General features: G+C 48.5%; 1 protein-coding gene across 1 annotated transcript in view; it reads right to left on the reverse strand.

Annotated features, from left to right (window-relative positions):
- selp (selectin P) overlaps positions 1 to 21169 on the reverse strand; it is a 53414-nt gene that overhangs the window by 23548 nt on the left and 8697 nt on the right. The window contains exons 3-13 of the mRNA XM_056277186.1: positions 18021 to 18410; positions 17809 to 17916; positions 16796 to 16984; positions 14295 to 14480; positions 13981 to 14166; positions 12277 to 12465; positions 11532 to 11720; positions 10350 to 10535; positions 10065 to 10253; positions 8658 to 8843; positions 8321 to 8506 (exon numbers count right to left, since the gene is read on the reverse strand). Coding sequence (XP_056133161.1) covers positions 8321 to 8506; positions 8658 to 8843; positions 10065 to 10253; positions 10350 to 10535; positions 11532 to 11720; positions 12277 to 12465; positions 13981 to 14166; positions 14295 to 14480; positions 16796 to 16984; positions 17809 to 17916; positions 18021 to 18410 — 2184 coding nt within the window. The remainder of the gene's footprint in view (positions 1 to 8320; positions 8507 to 8657; positions 8844 to 10064; positions 10254 to 10349; positions 10536 to 11531; positions 11721 to 12276; positions 12466 to 13980; positions 14167 to 14294; positions 14481 to 16795; positions 16985 to 17808; positions 17917 to 18020; positions 18411 to 21169) is intronic.

Below are 21169 nucleotides of genomic sequence, written 5' to 3' on the forward strand. Positions count from 1 at the left end.
TCACATTTTATTGAGGCAAATTTGTAATTTGTGATATTGGGCTATACAAATAAAATTGATTTGATTTAATCCTAGGCAGCGGCGAACAGGAAAGTCTTCAGTCTTCTCTAAAGAACTGAGAGTGGCAACAGACCTGCAGCTTTTTGGCAGTTTGTGAATATGGGTGCATAAAAACTGAAAGCTGCCTCTCCATGTTTAGTTTTGACTTTGGGGACAGAAAGCAGACCTGTCCCCGATGATCTTAGAGCAGTGGTTCCCAACCTTTTTTGAGTACTGTACCCCCAAAGCACATCAAGCCAACCTAAAGTACCCCCTACTATGCAATCAACTGTGGTGATCACCAGGATATATCATTAATGTATATCATTTATCTATAAATATACAGTATTTTATTTAGTCTCTCTCTCTCATTTCATCTCATCTTCAGCTGCTTCTCCGGGGTCGAGTCGCAGTGGCAGCAAGCTAAATGGGGCACTCCAGGCGTCCCTCTCCCCAGCAACGCCTAATCAGATGCTCGAACTATCTCAGCTGGCTCCTTTCGATGTGAAGGAGCTGCGGCTCTAGCTTGGAGTAGAGTTATTTATTTTTATTTAGTCTATATCATTAATTTACTTATACCTTTTTAGAAAAAAAGACTCAATCTCCCCAATTAATGTGACACTTTAATCATATTCAATCATAAGTAATCACATGACTTATAATAGCCACTGTTTATAGACTTTAAAAAAAAAAGTAAGGCTCAAACTCACCAATTAATGTGACACTCAATGGGACACTTGAGTCTGTTTCTAACTCATCAGTTTTGTGAGTCTGGGGGAAATTGTTGCAACAGCTGTGACCAGATTATTCTCCACGTTGAGCCTGTTCCTGTGTTTGGTTCTGATGTGGGTCATGGTGGCGAATGTCACCTCACACAGGTATGTGGAGCCAAGGGGCAACAGTTCATTCACGGCATGTTTCCCCAATTCAGGATACTCCTTCTGCACAACACACCAGAACTGTACCAGTGCTATGCTTGAGTACCACATCTTCAGGCTCCTATCTAAGGACACATCTATGAGGTTTTCCTGCAGTCTGTCGGGAATGCTGCTGTTCATGTCCATCACAAATGGATTACACACCCAGTCCAGTTTGGAAGACTTGTTGACAATTTCAGGGAAGTAAGTGTTGAACTCATTCTTGAGCTTGGATAAATGTGTGTGTACTATTTTCACAATTGTAGCTCTGTCACATTCACCAGTGGCATTGTGTGTGTCCAGCTGCAGGAAACAACTTGTGTCCCCATCTTCACATTTGCTCTGCCAGAGTTTGATCTTCTCCATGAATCCACATACTCTGTCATACAAGCTAAGAACGTGTGTGTCTTTACCTTGAAGAGAGAGATTCAGCTGGTTGAGTTTGCTGAAAACATCGGAGCGGTATCCCAGCCGAGCTACCCAGTCAGTGTCGTCGAACGTAGCCACAAGGGGGTGCGTGTGCTCTGACAGAAATTCCCTCACTTCATTGCGTAGCTCGGAACAACCGCTGTGACGTCTTCCCTCGGGATAACCACTGGACATCGGTGTGAAGCAGTAGCTGTTCATGTTCTGACCCACCCTCTTTACAAAGTGACTGAAACAGTCTATGATTCAAAGGCCTGGACTGTGTGAAGTTGATCACTTTTACGGCATCATTCAAAACATGGTGTAACTCTGGATCATTCTCTTGCTAGCTAATGCTTCTCGGTGAATCTTGCAGTGCATCCATGTAACATTAGGGTTTACCTTTTCGATGTGGGCCATTAAACCATTCACCCTGCCGCTCATCGCCGCAGCGCCGCCCGTGCACACGACAGCAGGCCTTTCAATCCAGCTTGTGTTGAGAGAAACAATGGTCAGCAAGGTTAAAAACGTCATGTCCGGTAGCTCTCTCTTGCGAACCAGAACGTGCTCTTTCATCTCCAAAGTGTCTTTTAACGCACAAACTTATCATCTGCGCTTCCCCCACTGACATCCGCCGATTCATCCAACTGCAAAGCGAACGTACCCCACTCTTTCAGTTTCTCCACAACTTCGCCAGTAATGAGAGACGACATCAATGAATCACACAACGCAGATGGAAACGTGCGGCAGCAGCCATTTAGTTAAAACAGGAAGAACAACAGAGACTGCAACGCAGGCAGACCGGAAGGGAGGCTTGGTAACTATAGTAACCACAACCAATACTGGCGTCACCCCTTTTTTTCCCAAAAGAAAGACCCCCCCCCCTACACACAGTACAATAATAACACCACAGAACACCAGGCAACATCACAGCTCAGGCTATATAACTAGACCTGTAAGGTAAGACAAAACATTATCACCAGTACACACAAACAACTGGCCTAAAGTTCAAAGTCCTCTACATGCCGCGGCAAGCGCCGGCGACACTCCGAGCATCGAGGTGCAGCATCAGGTGCAAGAGCAGGCACACACTCGCCAGGGGAGCTCCCCCCAGGCTCGACCTCGACGGGAGGCACAGTCTCATCCCCCAGCCTCATATCGTTATCACAAGGCAGGCAAGGTGCAGGTGGGGGCTCGGCAATGGCTGGCGATATGTCAGGGCAGTGCGGGGCAGGGTTGTCCAAGTCCTCATCAGACGCGAAATCCTCCGCGGGGGGTTCAGAGGCCATAGAGGGACCTTCCACTTTGTAGCAGTCACCCAGCCTGACCCTGTAGGAGGTGCGACGGAGTTGAGACCCTGTGAACTTCTGGATATTGCACCATGAACCATCCACGCTCGTGACGAGGTACCTGTCACGGGCCTTTGACTTATTCCGGTCACCATACCGGTACACCAGTTCACCAGGTCGAATGGCGGGAGGCACGGTCACACGACCAGAGGGCGGCACCTTTGACTTCATGCTGTACGGATGGTTGGTGACACGCTCCGAATGTTGTTTCAAGATGAGGTCCTGGTCGACGACAGGCAACTGCTTATGGGAGAACTGGTCACGCTGAAGCAGCATTTCACGGGCAGACAATCCATGTGACCTAACACGACTGTTCAGTTTGGCCGTAGCGACAGAGAGTAACAGGGGAGTAACAGCCCTACAGTTAGGCTCGAGACGAAGAATCTCCCCCTGAATCTCTTGAACAGCCTTCTCCGCCACTGGGTTCTTATTGACATTCTTGGCGTTGCCCACCTCAACAACTAGTCTGTGCATAGTGAGGGCCCCATCCCCTGCCAATGCAGCAAAACCAGGGGCAGGGTCAGTCCTGATCACAGCAAAGGGGCCGTCAAGAGGGCACAGACCCACACATAAGCGGGTTAAAGCGTCCCTGAGAGTGTCTCTGCGCTCGTTGTCGATGAGACTCCGTCTGAGGTCAGAGCACTCTGCCTGTATGGCAAGCCAGGCCGACCTGTTGGTGAAGAGCAGAGGTAGGACAGGTCCCATGTTCACCCTGGCCTGGAACGGACCCACAGTGCCATTATATCCTTCAAAGTGGGGATCAAACACTACATCAAATGCTCTATGCAGGGCGCGGAATTCATCTCTGATGTCAGCAGGCATGATGTTATCTGGGTCCAGAGCGACAAGGTCAGAGGGCAAGGCTGACATGGTCGTCGGGGCCGGTTTGGGGGGATCAGCTGGCACGGCGGCGTCACTGAGTGACGGGACATATGTGGCGTGGACACGGCATACGTGGTGGCTTTTCTGGACACACCCTGTAGCAAAGTTGGGGCAGGCCACTGCTGGGTGTCAGACTGGTCACATGAGACATCGACGTGTGGTTCAACAGCCAGCTCACTGTCCACATTGCACAGCTCAGGAGGCGGCTCGAGCTCGATGTACTCCCCTGGCCACACAGTAGATTTATCCGGAGCGCGGAGCACATGCGCGCGCCGTACAGCATGCCTGTCCATCTGTGTTTGGAGGGTGCCGTATATATCCTCGCCCAAGCAGATTTGGTGTTTGGCTGGTCTGACGGAGACGTCGTTCTTTTCCATAAAGGGAATTCCAGCCAGGATGTCAGAGTCGAGATTCTCAACGACGAGGCCTTCAAAATAGAGGTCATGGCCATCTCTCTGGAAGTGTGTCCGTGTCTCTCCCAATACTTTCAAAAGGGATGAGCCATCTACTTGGAATGCGGACTGCGTACTTCCTGTGACGGTGACGCCCAGCCTGGTCGCGCATGAGGCCCTCATCATGTTGCCTGTTGCCCCGCTATTAACAGTGAGACGCACAGGGTAGTGTCCATGGAAGGCATCGAGGTAAGGGGACTGTTTGATAAGTACACGTTTCACACCACTAGATGGCGTTGGCTCCCCACTAACGCACTCCTCTACCGCATCATCAGTCTCGACCTGCTCTCTCAAAACCTGGCGCGACTTTGCCATGTACATTTTATCTTGGGGGGCAGAAAGGAACATTTGCTGAGGAAGTGATTATCAGGCCTGCCGGCACATTTACAAAGGGGACATGACCTCCTTGTCCGGACAGGGATGGATTGCTTTGACTTGGGGAGTTCAGACACAGCCCTGGTGCACTGAAAGCCATAATGTAGACGAATAGCTTGCCATATGCTGTCAACAGCTGTGGAGTTCCTGACTATGCTGTGACGAGAGATTACAGGACAATAATTGGCTATCTGTCCCAACGTTAGCACTAACATGGCTACCTTCTGTTCTTTATTGCGACGTCGGGGCGTGGGAATATCTTCACCGTCATCTGTGAATCCCCGGACAGGGGACGTTTTAAACTTCTTCTCCCACTCCACGCCATCGAGCAGGAAGGGGTCAAACCCGGCGTCGAGCGACAGTATATAAAGCAGGTTCTGGCGCCAGTTCTCAAAAGAGTTCACCATCTCGATCTTGGTTAAACACCACTGCTTCGGTGGTGCTCTGTGTGTCGCCATGCTGCCCACTTACAACTGTGTCTGAGCTAGCCCAGCTGCGTCTGGTGGTAGACGTAACTACCCTGTGATTCCCCTGGAAGGGCTATCGCGATTAATTCGTTAAATATCAGTCCTCGGGACGTAAGTCTGGTAAGCGCTGCCACCACGCCAGTAATGAGAGATGACATCAATGAATCACACAACGCAGATGGAAACGTGCGGCAGCAGCCATTTAGTTAAAACAGGAAGAACAACAGAGACTGCAACGCAGGCAGACCGGAAGGGAGGCTTGGTAACTATAGCAACCACAACCAATCCTGGAGCTTGGTCAGTAATGTCAACTCCCATGTCGTCGATCCGATGGCACACAAGATTATCTGACAACGGCACTTCCCTCAGGACACCAGCTGCTTTCTTATCGATCATTGTTTCTGCGGAATGACAGCTGCAGGCAAGATGAGCTCTTCGGCTGTGGTCAATGGCTTTTTTGATTTAGCCACGAGTAGCGACACAGCATACGATGCCTCCAAAGCCTTGGTCAAGACCGATGTCCCTTTCTTTAGTTTTTCTTGGCTTCTCTTAAATTCAGTCATCTTTTGATGGAAAACCTCGGCGGGTTTACCACACAGGAGAGATGCTTAGTACTGAGGTGGCGATGTAAATGGGTTGGTTTCTTGCTTTATTGGAAAGCCCGTCGCCACAGAGGAAACGCACTGGCAGCGGCGGCTCCGTGGTTGGGGCAGTAAATCCACAGAGCACATACCGTTCACCAAACTGACGATGCTTTACCTTTTCCCTTTTCTTTTTCTGCTGAACGGGTTCTCCCGATTCAGCAGCATCCGCTGTGCTGTTGTTGCTGGATGAACCCGCTCGACTCAGCCGTTTACAAATGAAGCTCTTCAATGTATTTGAGAATTGAATAAGAAAAAAAAATGGGATTTTGCTTTAATCTTTGCCCATGAAACAGAAGAGTCAGTGTTGTACACAGACAGCTGCAGGTCTTCCAAAGAGGGCAGCTACCTGGTAAAATTCTCTGACGATACCCAACTTTCGTCTCTTCTTCAGGGCTGGGGTCCGATCACGCTCGTCCCTACCTGCCTTTGTTGACCGGCGCGATTATAACCTCCTTGACCTTAACGTGTCAAAAACTAAGGAACTTATCATTGATTTTAGGAGGAACAGTGATAATCCCACAGCTAGCATTATACATGGTGAGGATATTCAAATTGTGGACCCTTACAAGTACTTGAGAACCGTGTTCTACTCCCAACTCAAGTTCGATGTGAACACAGGTTCGATTGTCAAGCGCGGACAAGAAAGAATTCACTTCCTGCGGAAGTTTAACTCCTTTAACGTCTGTAACACCATCGTATGTATTTTCGATCCGTCATTTATTGAAAGTCTTTCAACTTGTTCCTTTGTTTGTTGGTTTAGCGGGTTGACTGTGAAGGACAGGAACAGTCTAAACAGTATGGTTAAGGTCTGCTCCGACATCATCGGAGCAGACCTCTGGGAGAAACATGTGGCCCAAAAGGCAAAAATAATTATTAGCCAATCTAACAACGTCCTCCAGTGAATTCCCTGTAATGCCCTCAGGCTGGCGCTATAAAGCGCCCCCTAGGAAAACAAATCGCTATTCTAAGTCCTTCATTCCTTGTGCAGAAGAGAGGTGAAGAAGAGAGTGCAGGCAGGGTGGAGTGGGTGGAGAAGAGTGTCAGGAGTGATTTGTGACAGAAGGGTACCAGCAAGAGTTAAAGGGAAGGTTTACAAGATGGTTTTGAGATCAGCTATGCTATATGGTTTGGAGACACACACACACCCAGTTGAAAATGCTGAGATTTTCAGTGGGAGTGATGAAGAAGGACAAGATTAGGAACGAGTATATTAGAGGGACAGCTCAGGTTTGGAGACAAAGCAAGAGTGACCTGCTGGCCATCACCATTAACAACACCGTGCTGATGCCAACTTGGACTGTGAGGAATCTGGGAGTGATCCTGGACGACCAACTGTCGTTTGCTGAAAACGTTGCATCGGTTGCTCGCTCCTGCAGATTTCTCCTCTATAACATCAGGAGGATTCGCCCATTCCCCACCGATGAGATGGCATAAGTGCTCATCCAGGCTCTGGTCATCTCCCGGCTGGACTACGCCAACTCCCTCCTTGCTGGCGCCCCGGCGTCAGCCATCAGACCTCTGGAGCTTGTTCAGAAAGCTGCAGCTCATCTGGTGTTCAACCACCCTAAGTTCTCCCACACAACTCCCCTTCTCATGTCCCTACACTGGCTCCCAGTAGCTGCTCGCATCCAGTTTAAGCCTCTGGTGCTAGCCTACAGGGCAGTGAAAGGAACAACTCCTTCCTATCTCCAGGCCATGGTCAAGCCCTACACCCCCCGCCCGACCACTTCGCTCTGCTGCCTCGGGACGCCTGGTTGCCCCGTCGCTCAGAGGCCCTTGCTGCCGATCGACCCGGTCACGGCTCTTTTCTGTCCTGGCCCCACAGTGGTGGAATGAACTCCCCACTGATGTCAGGACAGTGGAGTCGCTGCCCATCTTTCAGTGCAGGTTGAAAACTCACCTCTTCAAGAACTATTACCCTGTTACTTGTTCTTAGCACTACTTGTATTCACTCATTTAAAAAAACAAAATCTCTTTCTTGCACTTTTACTTTAGCACTTATATTGCTCTTAGATGCTTGTTTAGAGAGAAGATGCACTTATGACCTCTGATGACTAGTAGTTCTCCTGATTTCCTATGTTAAATGATGCACTTATTGTAAGTTGCTTTGGATAAAATCGTCGGCTAAATGACTGTAATGTAACTGAGATGGTTTGGACATGTGTGGAGGAGAGATACTGGGTATATTGGGAGAAGGATGCTGAATATGGAGCTGCCAGGGAAGAGGAGAAGAGGAAGGCCAAAGAGGAGGTTCATGGATGTGGTGAGGGGGGACATGCAGGTGGCTGGTGTGACAGAGGAAGATGCAGAGGACAGGAAGAGATGGAAACGGATGATCCGCTGTGGCGACCCCTAACGGGAGGAGCCGAAAGTAGTAGAAGCTTTATTGTTTTAAACCACAATAGTTGGTTTATACCTTGTTTTTTTCCCCCACATGGCTTGTGTTCACTGAATGTTGTGGTGGAATGTAACATGTCATGCATCTTATGATGCTTTATTTATTTATCTATCTATCTATTTATTTATCTACCTATCTATTTGTTTGTTTATTCATTCTATTTTTTTAACTTACGTGGTCCTCGTATGAGTCCGCAGGCATGACCAGACAAGGCCGTCAGTGCGCATCTCTTGCCCATATACTGATCTGTCTGTTGTCTCTGACATACTGCTGATTGCCACTTGTCTGTGAGTTTGTGTATGGTCTGGGTATATTGTGGAACCGAATTGCCCTTCTGGGATAAACAAAGTTGCCTGAATGTGAATCAACGGCCAATCCTTTGGTGGACCTACCCTGACAGACAGGAAGGGCGTCGCTCCAGTTACCCGTTGAGGAACACTGGGTGAAGTTGTTGCCAATCAGATCAAAACCCTCATTGCACTGTGTCGTGCAGGTGGAGCCATAGCTGAACCCTCCTACAGGATGCTGACACCGCAGAGACCCATGAGGGGGCGCTTCCAATGTGCTGCACTGCACCGCTGCCAGAGACACAGAGAGACACGTCCATAACTTGTGTGAATTTACAACTTTTTCATTTGTCAAGAAGCTTGATAGAGATGTGTTTTTCCTGTCTGAGCAGCATCGCTTGACACTCTGAGAGAAAGCCACACATCCCCACGTGTGACTTGCCTGTACATTCAGGTCTTGCTGCGCTCCATCGTGCCGAGGCTTGGCAGGAGACTGTGTGGTGTCCGCTCAGCGAGTAGCCCTCCCTACAGGTGAAGCTACACCTGGAGCCAAAGGAGAAGGATCCCAGCGTGCCTCTGCAAGTCACGCTGCCCGCAGTAGGAGAGGAAATGGGGGCGCACCGTTTCACTGTGGTTAGAACAGATGTCGGTCAGATATCACACATTTAGCGAGTGACTGTGCAAGAGTGTCATCACTTGTTTCTGACCAAACCTGTAGGAATGTGGCGTGAGAACGAGGCTATTACTGGCAATAATCCATCCATCCTTATCTAAACCGCTTATCCTGCTCTCAGGGTCGCGGGGATGCTGGAGCCTATCCCAGCAGTCATTGGGTAGCAGGTGGGGAGACACCCTGGATCGGCTGCCAGGCCATCACACACACACCTAGAGACAATTTAGTATGGCTGATCCACCTCCACCTGACCTACATGTCTTTGGACTGTGGGAGGAAACCCACGCAGACACAGGGAGAAGATGCAAACTCCACACAGAGGACGACCCCCAAGGTTGGACTCCCCCAGGGTTCGAGCCCAGGATCTTCTTGCTGTGAGGCGACCCCGCTAATCACTGCGCAACTGTGCTGCCCAATAATCATGTAGTATTTGCAGTCAAGGGAAATGCAGCCGTCTCACCCACATCAATTGCTTTCAGCAACTTGAGACTCAAATGGGTAAGGAACTGACTGAAGCCTGAGTCTAGTCTGCTGCACAGGACCTGAACAGGATGCGACTCCCAAATCGATAAGAATTTGGAAAGGATGTTGTTACCATAGAAACAAGGTTCAAGTATCATGCAACAGGAAGTCAATGGAGAAATAAGAGGGGCCTAACGGTAATCAGACAGGACTACACAGATAGTATTAATTAGATGGTTTATCTCAGGACCAAATACTGTTGATCTGATGTTTTCACGCTGTAAATACATTTTTTGGTTTGGACTTTAATGATGGAATGGTCCATGCTTGAGTGAATACCTTGTGTTTTGCATGGTCGTGTGGCTTTTCATCACAATGAACCTCTTGAACCACATTCACCCCCCCCCCCTTGTTGGGCTCAGCTTTCTCATTTATACACCAGCTCTTACCTGCTAGCGGCCATCTGATCTGTACTCATTTACCTATCCCTGTCATCAAGGGGGTGATTTCATGGTGTTAATCTTCGATTAATTCATATTATTTGGATAGTGGTCAATGTCAAAGCCTGGACTGGACAGCAGCTAACAAGTTGTGAATTGAACCAAAATGAGGTGTCCGTGTGCTGCCTTCTGTGACTGTAATATTCACATCTTGATCTCTCTTAATGCAACTGACAAGTTGGTGGTCTTCTAAAGGCTTTGAGAATCACATTACCTGTACACGTGGAGACATTTGAAGTCCAGTGGCCTGTATGGTCACAGGATATTAGATTCTGTCCAACAAGGTCATAGCCTTCATCACAGCTGAGCTCGCAGGTGGAGTTGTAGCTGTGCAGGGCGACGGGGTGGCTGCAGTTCATAGTCCCTCCACTGACAGCAAGGTACAGAGCTGGACACTGTTCCACTGGGGTGGACAGAAGGAAAGGGCTGCGTGGGTTTAAAGGTCACAGTTAAAGTTGGTCCTATGCTGTTGGACATTGTTTATATTGTGTGCCAATACCTTGGCACAGAGGAGACGGGTGGTCCCAGCTCCCACTGGCTTGGCAAAGCATTCTGGGTGCTCCCACTAAACGGTACCCCAGGTCACAATGAAACCAGCAGGAAGAATTGAAGCGATGAGGCCCATAAAGGTGATCACAGAGTACAGAGCCTTTCTCCGGGTCCAACAGGGTGCCGCATGAGATTGCTGACAATAAAGATTATATTGCAAAAAACACATCATGCTAACCCTTCTTATAACAGCTGACTGCACAACTTCTCAAGATTATAAAAGTATTGGGCGTGCGGTTGGGTAGCGGTCTATTCTGTTGCCTACCAACACGAGGATTGTCGGATCGAATCCCCGTGTTGCCTCCGGCTTGGTCGGGCGTCCCTACAAACATAATTTGCCGTGTCTGCGGGTGGGAAGCCGGATGTGGCTATGTGTCCTGGTCGCTGCACTAGCGCCTCCTCTGGTCGGTCGGGGCGCCGTTCGGGGGGGATTGGGGGGAATAGCGTGATCCTCCCACGTGCTACTCCCCCCTGGTGAAAGTCCTTACTGTCGGGTGAAAAGAAGCGGCTGGCGACTCCACATGTATGGGAGGAGGCATGTGGTAGTCTGCAGCCCTCCCCGGATCAGCAGAGGGGGTGGAGCAGCGACCAGGACGGCTCGGAACAGTGGGCTCATTGGCCGGATACAGTTGGGGAGAAAAAAGGAGAGGGGGGGAGACTACATATTACATATATTAAAGCATAGAGAAAGATGTCCTACGGTAAAATGATAAATAACTGTGTGGAATTAAAAACAGACAAGGCAATGAAATCCTTCAGTCTCTATAACAATAACCAGCCCACCATGAGCAATAAAGCAGGACTCGTGTAATAATAATAAAGAAAAGAGGAAATGAAAAGAATAAGCAGCATGATTGATATTATGAGGGAAGTCAGGTGATACTGTAATATTGCACTTCCTGTTGGTACACGTAGGTGATACTGCACATCCGATAGGCAAGGCAGTATAACACAACAAGAGTCCAACACAACTTGCAGCCACTGGAGTGCTATTACATATTATTATTATTATCTATAATCATATAGATTATGATATGGTTAGAGTGTCTGGAGTCACGTGTCTTATTTCGTTATAGATCAGTAACGCTGTAGGTTGGTGAACAGCGCTGTCGTTCCGTTACAGCTGGTTTACCTGTGCAGGTAGGGGTGTCGCTGTCCCAGCGGCCACTGGAGGCGCAACGCACCTCCTCCGTCCCGTTCACAGCGTAACCCGCCTCGCAGCTGAAGGCGCACCGGGAGCCGTAGCTGAAGTTCCCCAGAGGGTGGGAACAGTTCATGGAGAGGGGCGGTGACGGAGCAGAGATGACGTCACAGCGCATCACTATGGCGCAGAAAGGACACGACTTAACACAAAGAAACAGCCACCATGTAGGGGTTTATGAACTGCACATCGGCTGTTAGCCTTTTATAATTGAACAGTATTTACAGGCCAGGATTTTTTTTTTTTACAAAATATTAAAAGTCAAACTTTAACATCTCACAGCCAGTGTTTACAGTATTTACGGGGGTTGGCAATAATGAGAAAAAGAAAAAATAACAAGAGAGGAAAGTGGCAGATGAATAGTCAAGCGGCTGAGGTAAATATGGTTGTGCATAAATACGTAATTTATGGAGACGTCCAGGGATGTGCAGCCGAAAAGTGAAAAGTGCAGAATAAAGTGAGTTGTGTTGTGCAAGACAGAGGTGTGTGTGTGTGTGTGTGTGTGTGTGTGTGTGTGTGTGTGTGTGTGTGTGTGTATGTGCGTGCGTGCGTGTGTGCATGCGTGTGTGCATGCGTGCTCAAGCATCCAGAGTCTGAGTTCAGGAAGGTGATGGCTTGTGGGGAAAAGCTGTCCTTCAGCAAGACTGGTGAGTTAAAGGTGTTGTGTGACTCTCACCCTGGCAGGTGGGTAGTTCGTGACTCCAGACACCTGAGGTGTTGCATTGTATTGTGGACGCTCCTTGAAGCCAGAACCCTGCATGGCATCCAAATTCACATTGTGAGCCGTGGCTGAAATGGAAGTAGGGGTGGCTGCAGTTCATCCAGCCTTGGTGTGGGGCGGTGGCCAGTATGGGGCACTGACGTGCTGTGGAGGCATTCAATAAAAAAAAAGAGGAAAAGGAAATATTTTTTCAGGCTAAACGTATCCTGCCCTCTGCAGCAAAATGACAAGGAGGTTTTATTTATTTTGCCTAAACTGTAAAAGTAAATAGTCTAGCTAGGGTTGTGATGCAAGTTAAACAGAGAACAAACGCTTAACCATGTTCTAAAACCACAGTAGCAGTCTCTGCCCAGCAGATGGCAGTATAGGCCGAGCATCCTTCTTTGTGATTCTGCAGGACTTGCCCGCTCCACCCTCCCCTGAGGGGTGAACTTCACACTTTAACACATACTGGAGACCAAACTGATCCCTTGTGGGCCTCAAAATGAACTGCCCTCTCACGTATTGCCCCCATGGCAATAGGTGAGAGGGCACATCTCAGCTGAGGGGCATCAGCTCTATAAACCCAGAAAAGGGTGTCTCTAAAGTAAAAAAGCAAGTTCTGATGAAGGGGAACTTGCATTCCCGAGCCGATTTGAGGGAACGGGGGGGGGGGGCATAAGGCAACAAGATCCAGAAAGGGCTGGTGTGGGTGCAGGTCTTTGCTTCAACCAGGCAGTTACACACGTGAGTCTATTAGTCAACCAATAGTCTGTGTTAAGGACCTTGATTTGTAGACTCAGGCGTGTAACTGATTGGTCGGAACAAACCTGCACCCACACCGGACCCTTTCTGGATCATGGTGCCCACCCCTGGTCAAGACTGACTAGGAACTAAGACTGACAGTTTTGTATTCATGAATGGTTTCATAGCGTGTTAGATGCACCTGTTTTATCAAGAAATGGAAATGCAGGGTAGGTAAAGTGTGGTGCGGTCATGAGACGTTAATGAGGTTTTTCTGTTATCGCTCTCTGGGAAGTCACGAGGGTGTAGAGAGAGAGAGTTCGCGGGAAGGGGTGATTTCTGACCTTTTCCCCATATTGAATTAATACAACACAATCAATAACGACGGGCGCGGCCATAACACCGGTACACAAAAGAGCCACGCATATCAATAGCTCTGACAACGACTCCCAGAGGATAAATACTGAGTCTCATCACCAGCCAGTCAGACTAGCTTGGTCTAGTCAGAAAGGCACGAACTGAGGAAGCCTCTTGGATGAGAGGCGAAACGTCTTCACGGATATATACCACGTCCAGTTGCGCTTGATTCAACTCCTTTGGATAACCATGACCTGGATGAATGAGAACATTCACAGACACAACACAATCTGGGTTGTGCTTCTGGCTCTAGCTTGGATTTTGTTGGATCTCTGTCCTTTTTGGTGCTTTGTTGTTCAAAAGGAGGAACGGACTGAGACAGACAGCAGGAGACTAGAGGAACTCAAACTTTGATCAAAATAAGACAATCTAAAGGTGGTTTCTCCGTTTCAGAAGTGTGAAAAAAAAACTGAAAATCAGACTCTGATTTCAAATGAAACCTCAATGTATCTGAGAATTGAATAAGAAAAACTAAATTGGGGTTTTGAGAGTCAGGGGCCAATCCTTTGGTGGACCTACCCTGACAGACAGGAAGGGCGTCGCTCCAGTTACCCGTTGAGGAACACTGGGTGAAGTTGTTGCCAATCAGATCAAAACCCTCATTGCACTGTGTGGTGCAGGTGGAGCCATAGCTGAACTCTCCTACAGGATGCTGACACCGCAGAGACCCATGAGGGGGAGTTTCCAATGTGCTGCACTGCACCGCTGCCAGAGACAGAGAGACACATCCATAACTTTTGTGAATTTACAACTTTTGCATTTGTCAGGAAGCTTGATAGAGATGTGTTTTTCCTGTCTGAGCAGAAAGCCACACATCCCCACGTGTGACTTGCCTGTACATTCAGGTCTTGCTGCGCTCCATCGTGCCGAGGCTTGGCAGGTGAGTGTGTGGTGTCCGCTCAGCGAGTAGCCCTCTCTACAGGTGAAGCTACACCTGGAGCCAAAGGAGAAGGATCCCAGCGTGCCTCTGCAAGTCACGTTGCCCGCAGTAGGAGAGGAAATGGGGGCGCACCGTTTCACTGTGGTTGGAACAGATGTCGGTCAGATATCACACATTTAGCACCCCCCCGGCTGCCAACGCCCCTTTGGGAAATTCATCACTTTGAGCGACTGTGCGAGTCTCATCACTTGTTTCTGACCAAACCTGTAGGAATGTGTGACATCTCAGAATCGGAAACAATTTATTTGTCGTTTCATTTCATGCACTTCCACACATGAAATGAAAAATCATTTCCCCCACCCCACAATAGTGCAACACAAAGACAAATCACATATCCAAAAACTACAAGAACACATATATCCAAACTAACACATACACTCACCGGCCACTTTATTAGGCACACCTGTCCAACTGCTCGTTAACGCAAATTTCTAATCAGCCAATCACATGGCAGCAACTCAATGCATTTAGGCATGTAGACATGGTCAAGACGATCTGCTGCAGTTCAAACCGAGCATCACAATGGGGAAGAAAGGTGATTTAAGTGACTTTGAACGTGGCATGGTTGTTGGTGCCAGACGGGCTGGTCTGAGTATTTCAGAAACTGCTGATCTACTGGGATTTTCACGCACAACCATCTCTAGGGTTTACAGAGAATGGTCCGAAAAAGAGAAAATATCCAGTGAGCGGCAGTTCTGTGGGCGAAAATGCCTTGTTGATGGCAGAGGTCAGAGGAGAATGGCCAGACTGGTTCGAGCTGATAGAAAGGCAACAGTAACTCAAATAACCACTCATTACAACCGAGGTATGCAGAAGAGCATCTCTGAACGCACAACACGTCGAACCTTGAGGCAGATGGGCTACAGCAGCAGAAGACCACACCGGGTGCCACTCCTGTCAGCTAAGAACAGGAAACTGAGGCTACAATTCGCACAGGCTCACCAAAATTGGACAATAGAAGATTGGAAAAACGTTGCCTGGTCTGATGAGTCTCGATTTCTGCTGCGACATTTGGATGGTAGGGTCAGAATTTGGCGTCAACAACATGAAAGCATGGATCCATCCTGCCTTGTATCAACGGTTCAGGCTGGTGGTGGTGGTGTAATAGTGTGGGGGATATTTTCTTGGCACACTTTGGGCCCCTTAGTACCAATTGAGCATCGTGTCAACGCCACACCCTACCTGAGTATTGTTGCTGACCATGTCCATCCCTTTATGACCACAGTGTTCCCATCTTCTGATGGCTACTTCCAGCAGGATAACGCGCCATGTCATAAAGCTCGAATTATCTCAGACTGGTTTCTTGAACATGAAAATGAGTTCACTGTACTCAAATGGCCTCCACAGTCACCAGATCTCAATCCAATAGAGCACCTTCGGGATGTGGTGGACCGGGAGATTCGCATCATGGATGTGCAGCCGACAAATCTGCAGCAACTGCGTGATGCTATCATGTCAATATGGACCAAACTCTCTGAGGAATGTTTCCAGTACCTTGTTGAATCTATGCCACGAAGGATTAAGGCAGTTCTGAAGGCAAAAGGGGATCCAACCCGGTACTAGCAAGGTGTACCTAATAAAGTGGCCAGTGAGTGTATATCTAAACCAAACAAACTAAAAGTCACTGTCCAGGAGAACGAACGCCGGATGACTGTTGGAAACTGGCGGTCTGCATGGGCTAGCAATTAGCTTAGCCTGCCCCGCTTCCGCGTCCTGTCACACTGCCCTCGGTGTTACCTCTTCAGGCACAGCTCCAGGTAGGGCCGTGGTCCTTAGGCCCACAGGACGCAACAGACCAAGCTCTCCCAGCCGATCCAGCGCCAGCTCTCCCAGCCATCAGACGAAGACAAACTTAGACGCAGACGTGGACAAAGACGCTGCATGGACGGTACTGGGTGAGGCCGCCTCAAACGTGAATTTGCGCCGCCATCTTCCAATGATGGAATGGTCCATGCTTGAGTGAATACCTTGTGTTTTGCATGGTCGTGTGGCTTTTCATCACAGTGAACCCCTTAAAGTGCGTTCACCCCCCTCCTTGTTGGGCTCAGCTTTCCCATTTATACACCGGCTCTTACCTGCTAGCGGCCATCTGATCTGTACTTGCTGTTAGTTTAGCCCTGTTTGGTTTTGAAACACACCACTGACACACTCATTTACCCATCCCTGTCATCAAGGGGGTGATTTCATGGTGTTAATCTTCGATTAATTCACATTATTTGGATAGTGGTCAATGTCAAAGCCTGGACTGGACAGCAGCTAACAGGTTGTGAATTGAATTGAACTAAAATGAGGTGTCGGCGTGCTACCTTCTGTGACTGTAATATTCACATCTTGATCTCTCTTAATGCAACTGACAAGTTGGTGGTCTTCTAAAGGCTTTGAGAATCACATTACCTGTACACGTGGAGACATTTGAAGTCCAGTGGCCTGTATGGTCACAGGATATTAGATTCTGTCCAACAAGGTCATAGCCTTCATCACAGCTGAGCTCGCAGGTGGAGTTGTAGCTGTGCAGGGCGACGGGGTGGCTGCAGTTCATAGTCCCTCCACTGACAGCAAGGTCCAGAGCTGGACACTGTTCCACTGGGGTGGACAGAAGGAAAGGGCTGCGTGGGTTTAAAGGTCACAGTTAAAGTTGGTCCTATGCTGTTGGACATTGTTCATATTGTGTGTCAATACCTTGGCACAGAGGAGACGGGTGGTCCCAGCTCCCACTGGCTTGGCAAAGCATTCTGGGTGCTCCCACTAAACGGTACCCCAGGTCACAATGAAACCAGCAGGAAGAATTGAAGCGATGAGGCCCATAAAGGTGATCACAGAGTACAGAGCCTTTCTCCGGGTCCAACAGGGCTCCACATGAGATTGCTGACAATAAAGATTATATTGCAAAAAACACATCATGCTAACCCTTCTTATAACAGCTGACTGCACAACTTCAAGATTATTGGGCGTGCGGGTGGGGTAGCGGTCTATTCTGTTGCCTACCAACACGAGGATTGTCGGATCGAATCCCCGTGTTACCTCCGGCTTGGTCGGGCGTCCCTACAGACATAATTTGCCGTATCTGCGGCTAGGAAGCCGGATGTGGGTATGTGTCCTGGTCGCTGCACTGGCGCCTCCTCTGGTTGGTCGGGGCGCCTGCTCGGGGGGGGGGGAACTGGGGGGAATAGCGTGATCCTCCCACGTGCTACGTCCCCCTGGTGAAACTTCTCAATGTCAGGTGAAAAGAAGCGGCTGGTGACTCCACGTGTATCGGAGGAGGCATGTGGTAGTCTGCAGCCCTCCCCGGATCGGCAGAGGGGGTGGAACAGCGATCGGTACGGCTTGGAAGAGTGGGGTAATTGACCAAGTACAATTGTGGGGGGGGATAAATGGATAAATAGAAGTTTATAAAAGTATTTACTCACCCTCCTCACAGCGCGGACCCTGGAAACCAGGATGACATTGACAGGTGTAGTTTCCAATGGTCTCCACACAGTCTGCATGGACACTGCAGGAAAGCTCAGAACAAGAGGCTGCAGCCATACAGACACAACCTTAAACTTTGCAAGAGGCACACGAGGTAGTAAATGAATAAATAAGGTAGTTACTAGGTAAGGTCTAATACGGAGCACGCTACCTGTGTAGCAGACAGTGCTCTTCCTCTTCTTGCAGTTCTCATCATTCCACTTGGCCGTGTCTTTCTCCCTCTTGATGTAAATCTCCACACAGTCCTGCCCATTCCGGATGTTGTTAGGCTCCCCGGTTGCCCAGTTCTCCGCCTCTGTGCTTAAGCTCCTATTAGTCCCCAACCAGGTCCAGACCCCGTTCACTTTACGGATGCCAATCCAGTAGTATGTTCTCCTGAAGGGGAGCAGCTGGTTGAGGTAGTCTGTCTCCTCCTGGTTCTGGATGGCCAACATGTCGGTGAATTTCAGCTGGCACCACCGGCGGGCCGACTCCCAGTTGCGGGTTTGCGTGGTGCTGTAGTTGTAAGTCCACGCCCGAACTCCTCTGCCATTGCTCAGGTCTGAGGTCAGGTAGAGCAGGGTCAAACGGATGATAAGGATAATGATGGCTTACTCTCATTGTCTATACCCACATGCAGGAAGCAATGAGACACACTGGACAGGTCACCAGTGTTAAAGTGTGTTGTTTCCTTCTACTAATGAGACGTTACAACTCGTTTCAACCCCACTGGGCTATAAACTTTAATAATAACTTCGGCACGTAAGGTTATGCATCATGCTCGGTCCGTTATTACAGGTGCAACAACATAAACGACCCCTGTGTAAACAAGGAACTAAACAATGGTTCCTAACAATAGTTCCTATGTTACATCCTTTCTCTTTTCAGAGTTTCTTCTTTTTTTTAGAACCTTTAATACATTTTTTAATTGTCTATTGCTGTAAACAATAAAGTACAAACAAAACTCTTTGCTACTAACAGTGTACGAATATCAACATTCAAAATGTTTTTCATATTAACAATGACATATATTTATCAGTTACTTATAGCTCCTAATGAAAATGAACATTATCAACAACTGTGTATCAAAGTGCTATGGCTTTTCTTCACAGTTTAACATAACCAATGTTTAAATGAATACCTCAACTTGCAGATAACCAGGTGAACAAGAACACATGTACACAACATTTGTGATTCACTTTTTTTTCCTTTTTTTTCATTCATGCCCCCCCCCCCAAAGTCCATTAGTGCTACAGATCCATTCATCTGTGTGAGGTCACAAAGTTTTTGTATCGCTGCGGCTGCACAACAGAGCGGCCTGATCTGGTGGTAACAGGGTTGGCCCTGTCACCAGTGTCCTTGGTTTTGTTTCCTGCTAAGACACTGCGAGAAGGAACACTCTCTGAATGTCCGGGTTCAACACTCTCTGGCTGACTGGGGCTGCTGATCTCCATGTCCATAGTGTCAGTGAAGATTGCCCCTGGTGCATGCCTGAGGTGTCTGCGATTTCTCCTGATGACACCACCCGTGTGCAGCTGGACCTCATAGGATCTCCTATCGACCGGCCTCAGCACCTTGCCCACTCTCCAGCCAGTGTGGGGTGCGAGAGGCTGAACTCTCACACATTCACCTGGGGCAAGCGTGTCCAAGTCTTTAGCCGACCTGTCGTAGTATGCCCTCTGCCGTTGTTGGTTATTTTGTAAATCCTGTTTCACCTGCACAACTTTCGGCTGTAACAGGCTTGCCTTGGTTGGCAGTAGTGTTTTGGTACGGCGACTGAGCAGCCGCTGTGCTGGTGTGGTATCAGTACCCTGTGATGGTTTGTTGCGGTGGTCCAGAAGGGCGAGATAAGGATCCTGTCCAGCAGCCTTGGCTTTGAGCAAGAGTCTTTTTGCTGTCTTAACGGCTGACTCAGCTTTGCCGTTGCTTTGCGGGTAACCTGGTGATGAGGTTTTATGTTGAAATCCCCACAGTCGACTGAACTTCTGGAATTCTTGTGACAAATACTGTGGGCCATTGTCCGAGATTACAATATCTGGGATACCTTGGCGGGCAAAATGAGCTTTCAGCTTCTGTATCACTGTGGTTGACTTGGTATCTGCCAGGTAATCTATTTCCCACAAATCTGAGAAAAAATCAACAATCATGAGGTAGTCTTTGTTTTCAAACATGAACAGATCCGTGCCCACCTTTGCCCACGGCCTGCTTGGCACATCATGTGACATTAGTGTTTCTTTTTGTTGCTTAATGTCCATTGATCTGCAGATGTCACACTTTGCTATATATGATTTTATTTGGTCATTCATGCCCTGCCAATAGACACACTCCCTAGCCCTCCGTAGGCATCCTTCCACACCCAGATGTGATGCGTGTAGGCGGCAAGTGATGTCTTTCCTCAATGCATCAGGGATGACAGCGCGCTCACTTCTGAACACTATTCCATCTTGGTGGCTTAACTCCTCTTGGAATGAGAAGTAGAGCTTGATTTCCCTTGGTGTTTTTGACTTATCGTCAGGCCATCCTCGCTGCATCATTTTGATGAGAAGCTGCAGTGTTTCATCCTCTTTTGTGGCAGATCGTATATCATGTAGCCTGTCTGCTGCGATAGGTAAGTGTTGTGCCATGTTGACAGTCTCTAGTTCTGCATCCGGTGCACTCTCAGGAAGATAAGCTCTGCTCAGAGTGTCTGCTAGCAGCATGTCTCTACCTGGCACATATACTACATCTAGATCATACTTTTGTATGCGCAGCATCATTCCCTGCAGCCTTTTGGGTGCACTTAGTAGAGGTTTTCTCACTATTGTTTCCAACGGCTTGTGATCACTTTGCACCGTCACTTTTCGGCCGTATGTGTACTGGTGAAATCTTTCCATGCTAAAAACCATTGCTAAGAACTCCTTTTCTATTTGTGCATACCCACGCGCTGTTTGAGTGAGTGCTCTGCTTGCAAATGCTATTGGCTTACCCATCTGCATGAGCACTGCGCCTAAGCCTGTGTCTGAAGCGTCACACTGCACTGTGAGTTCCTCATCTGGGTTGTAATATTTCAGTACTGGGACCTTTGCTATAGTCTCTTTCAATTTGAGGAAAGCCTCCTCGTGCTGTGCTGTCCAGTTCCACTCCCTGTTTTTGTGTGTCAAATCTCTCAACACTATGCACTGGTCTGAGAGGTGGGGACAAAACTTGGCTAGATAATTTACCAAACCTAGCAGCCTTTGCACTCCTTTCGCATCAGTCGGTGTCGGCATCTTCTCAACGGCAAGCACTTTCTCTGGATCCGCCCTGAGTCCATCAGCCGTCAGGCGGTGTCCAATGTATGTG

Source organism: Lampris incognitus, chromosome 3, assembly GCF_029633865.1.
Source record: "Lampris incognitus isolate fLamInc1 chromosome 3, fLamInc1.hap2, whole genome shotgun sequence".
NCBI lineage: Eukaryota > Metazoa > Chordata > Actinopteri > Lampriformes > Lampridae > Lampris > Lampris incognitus.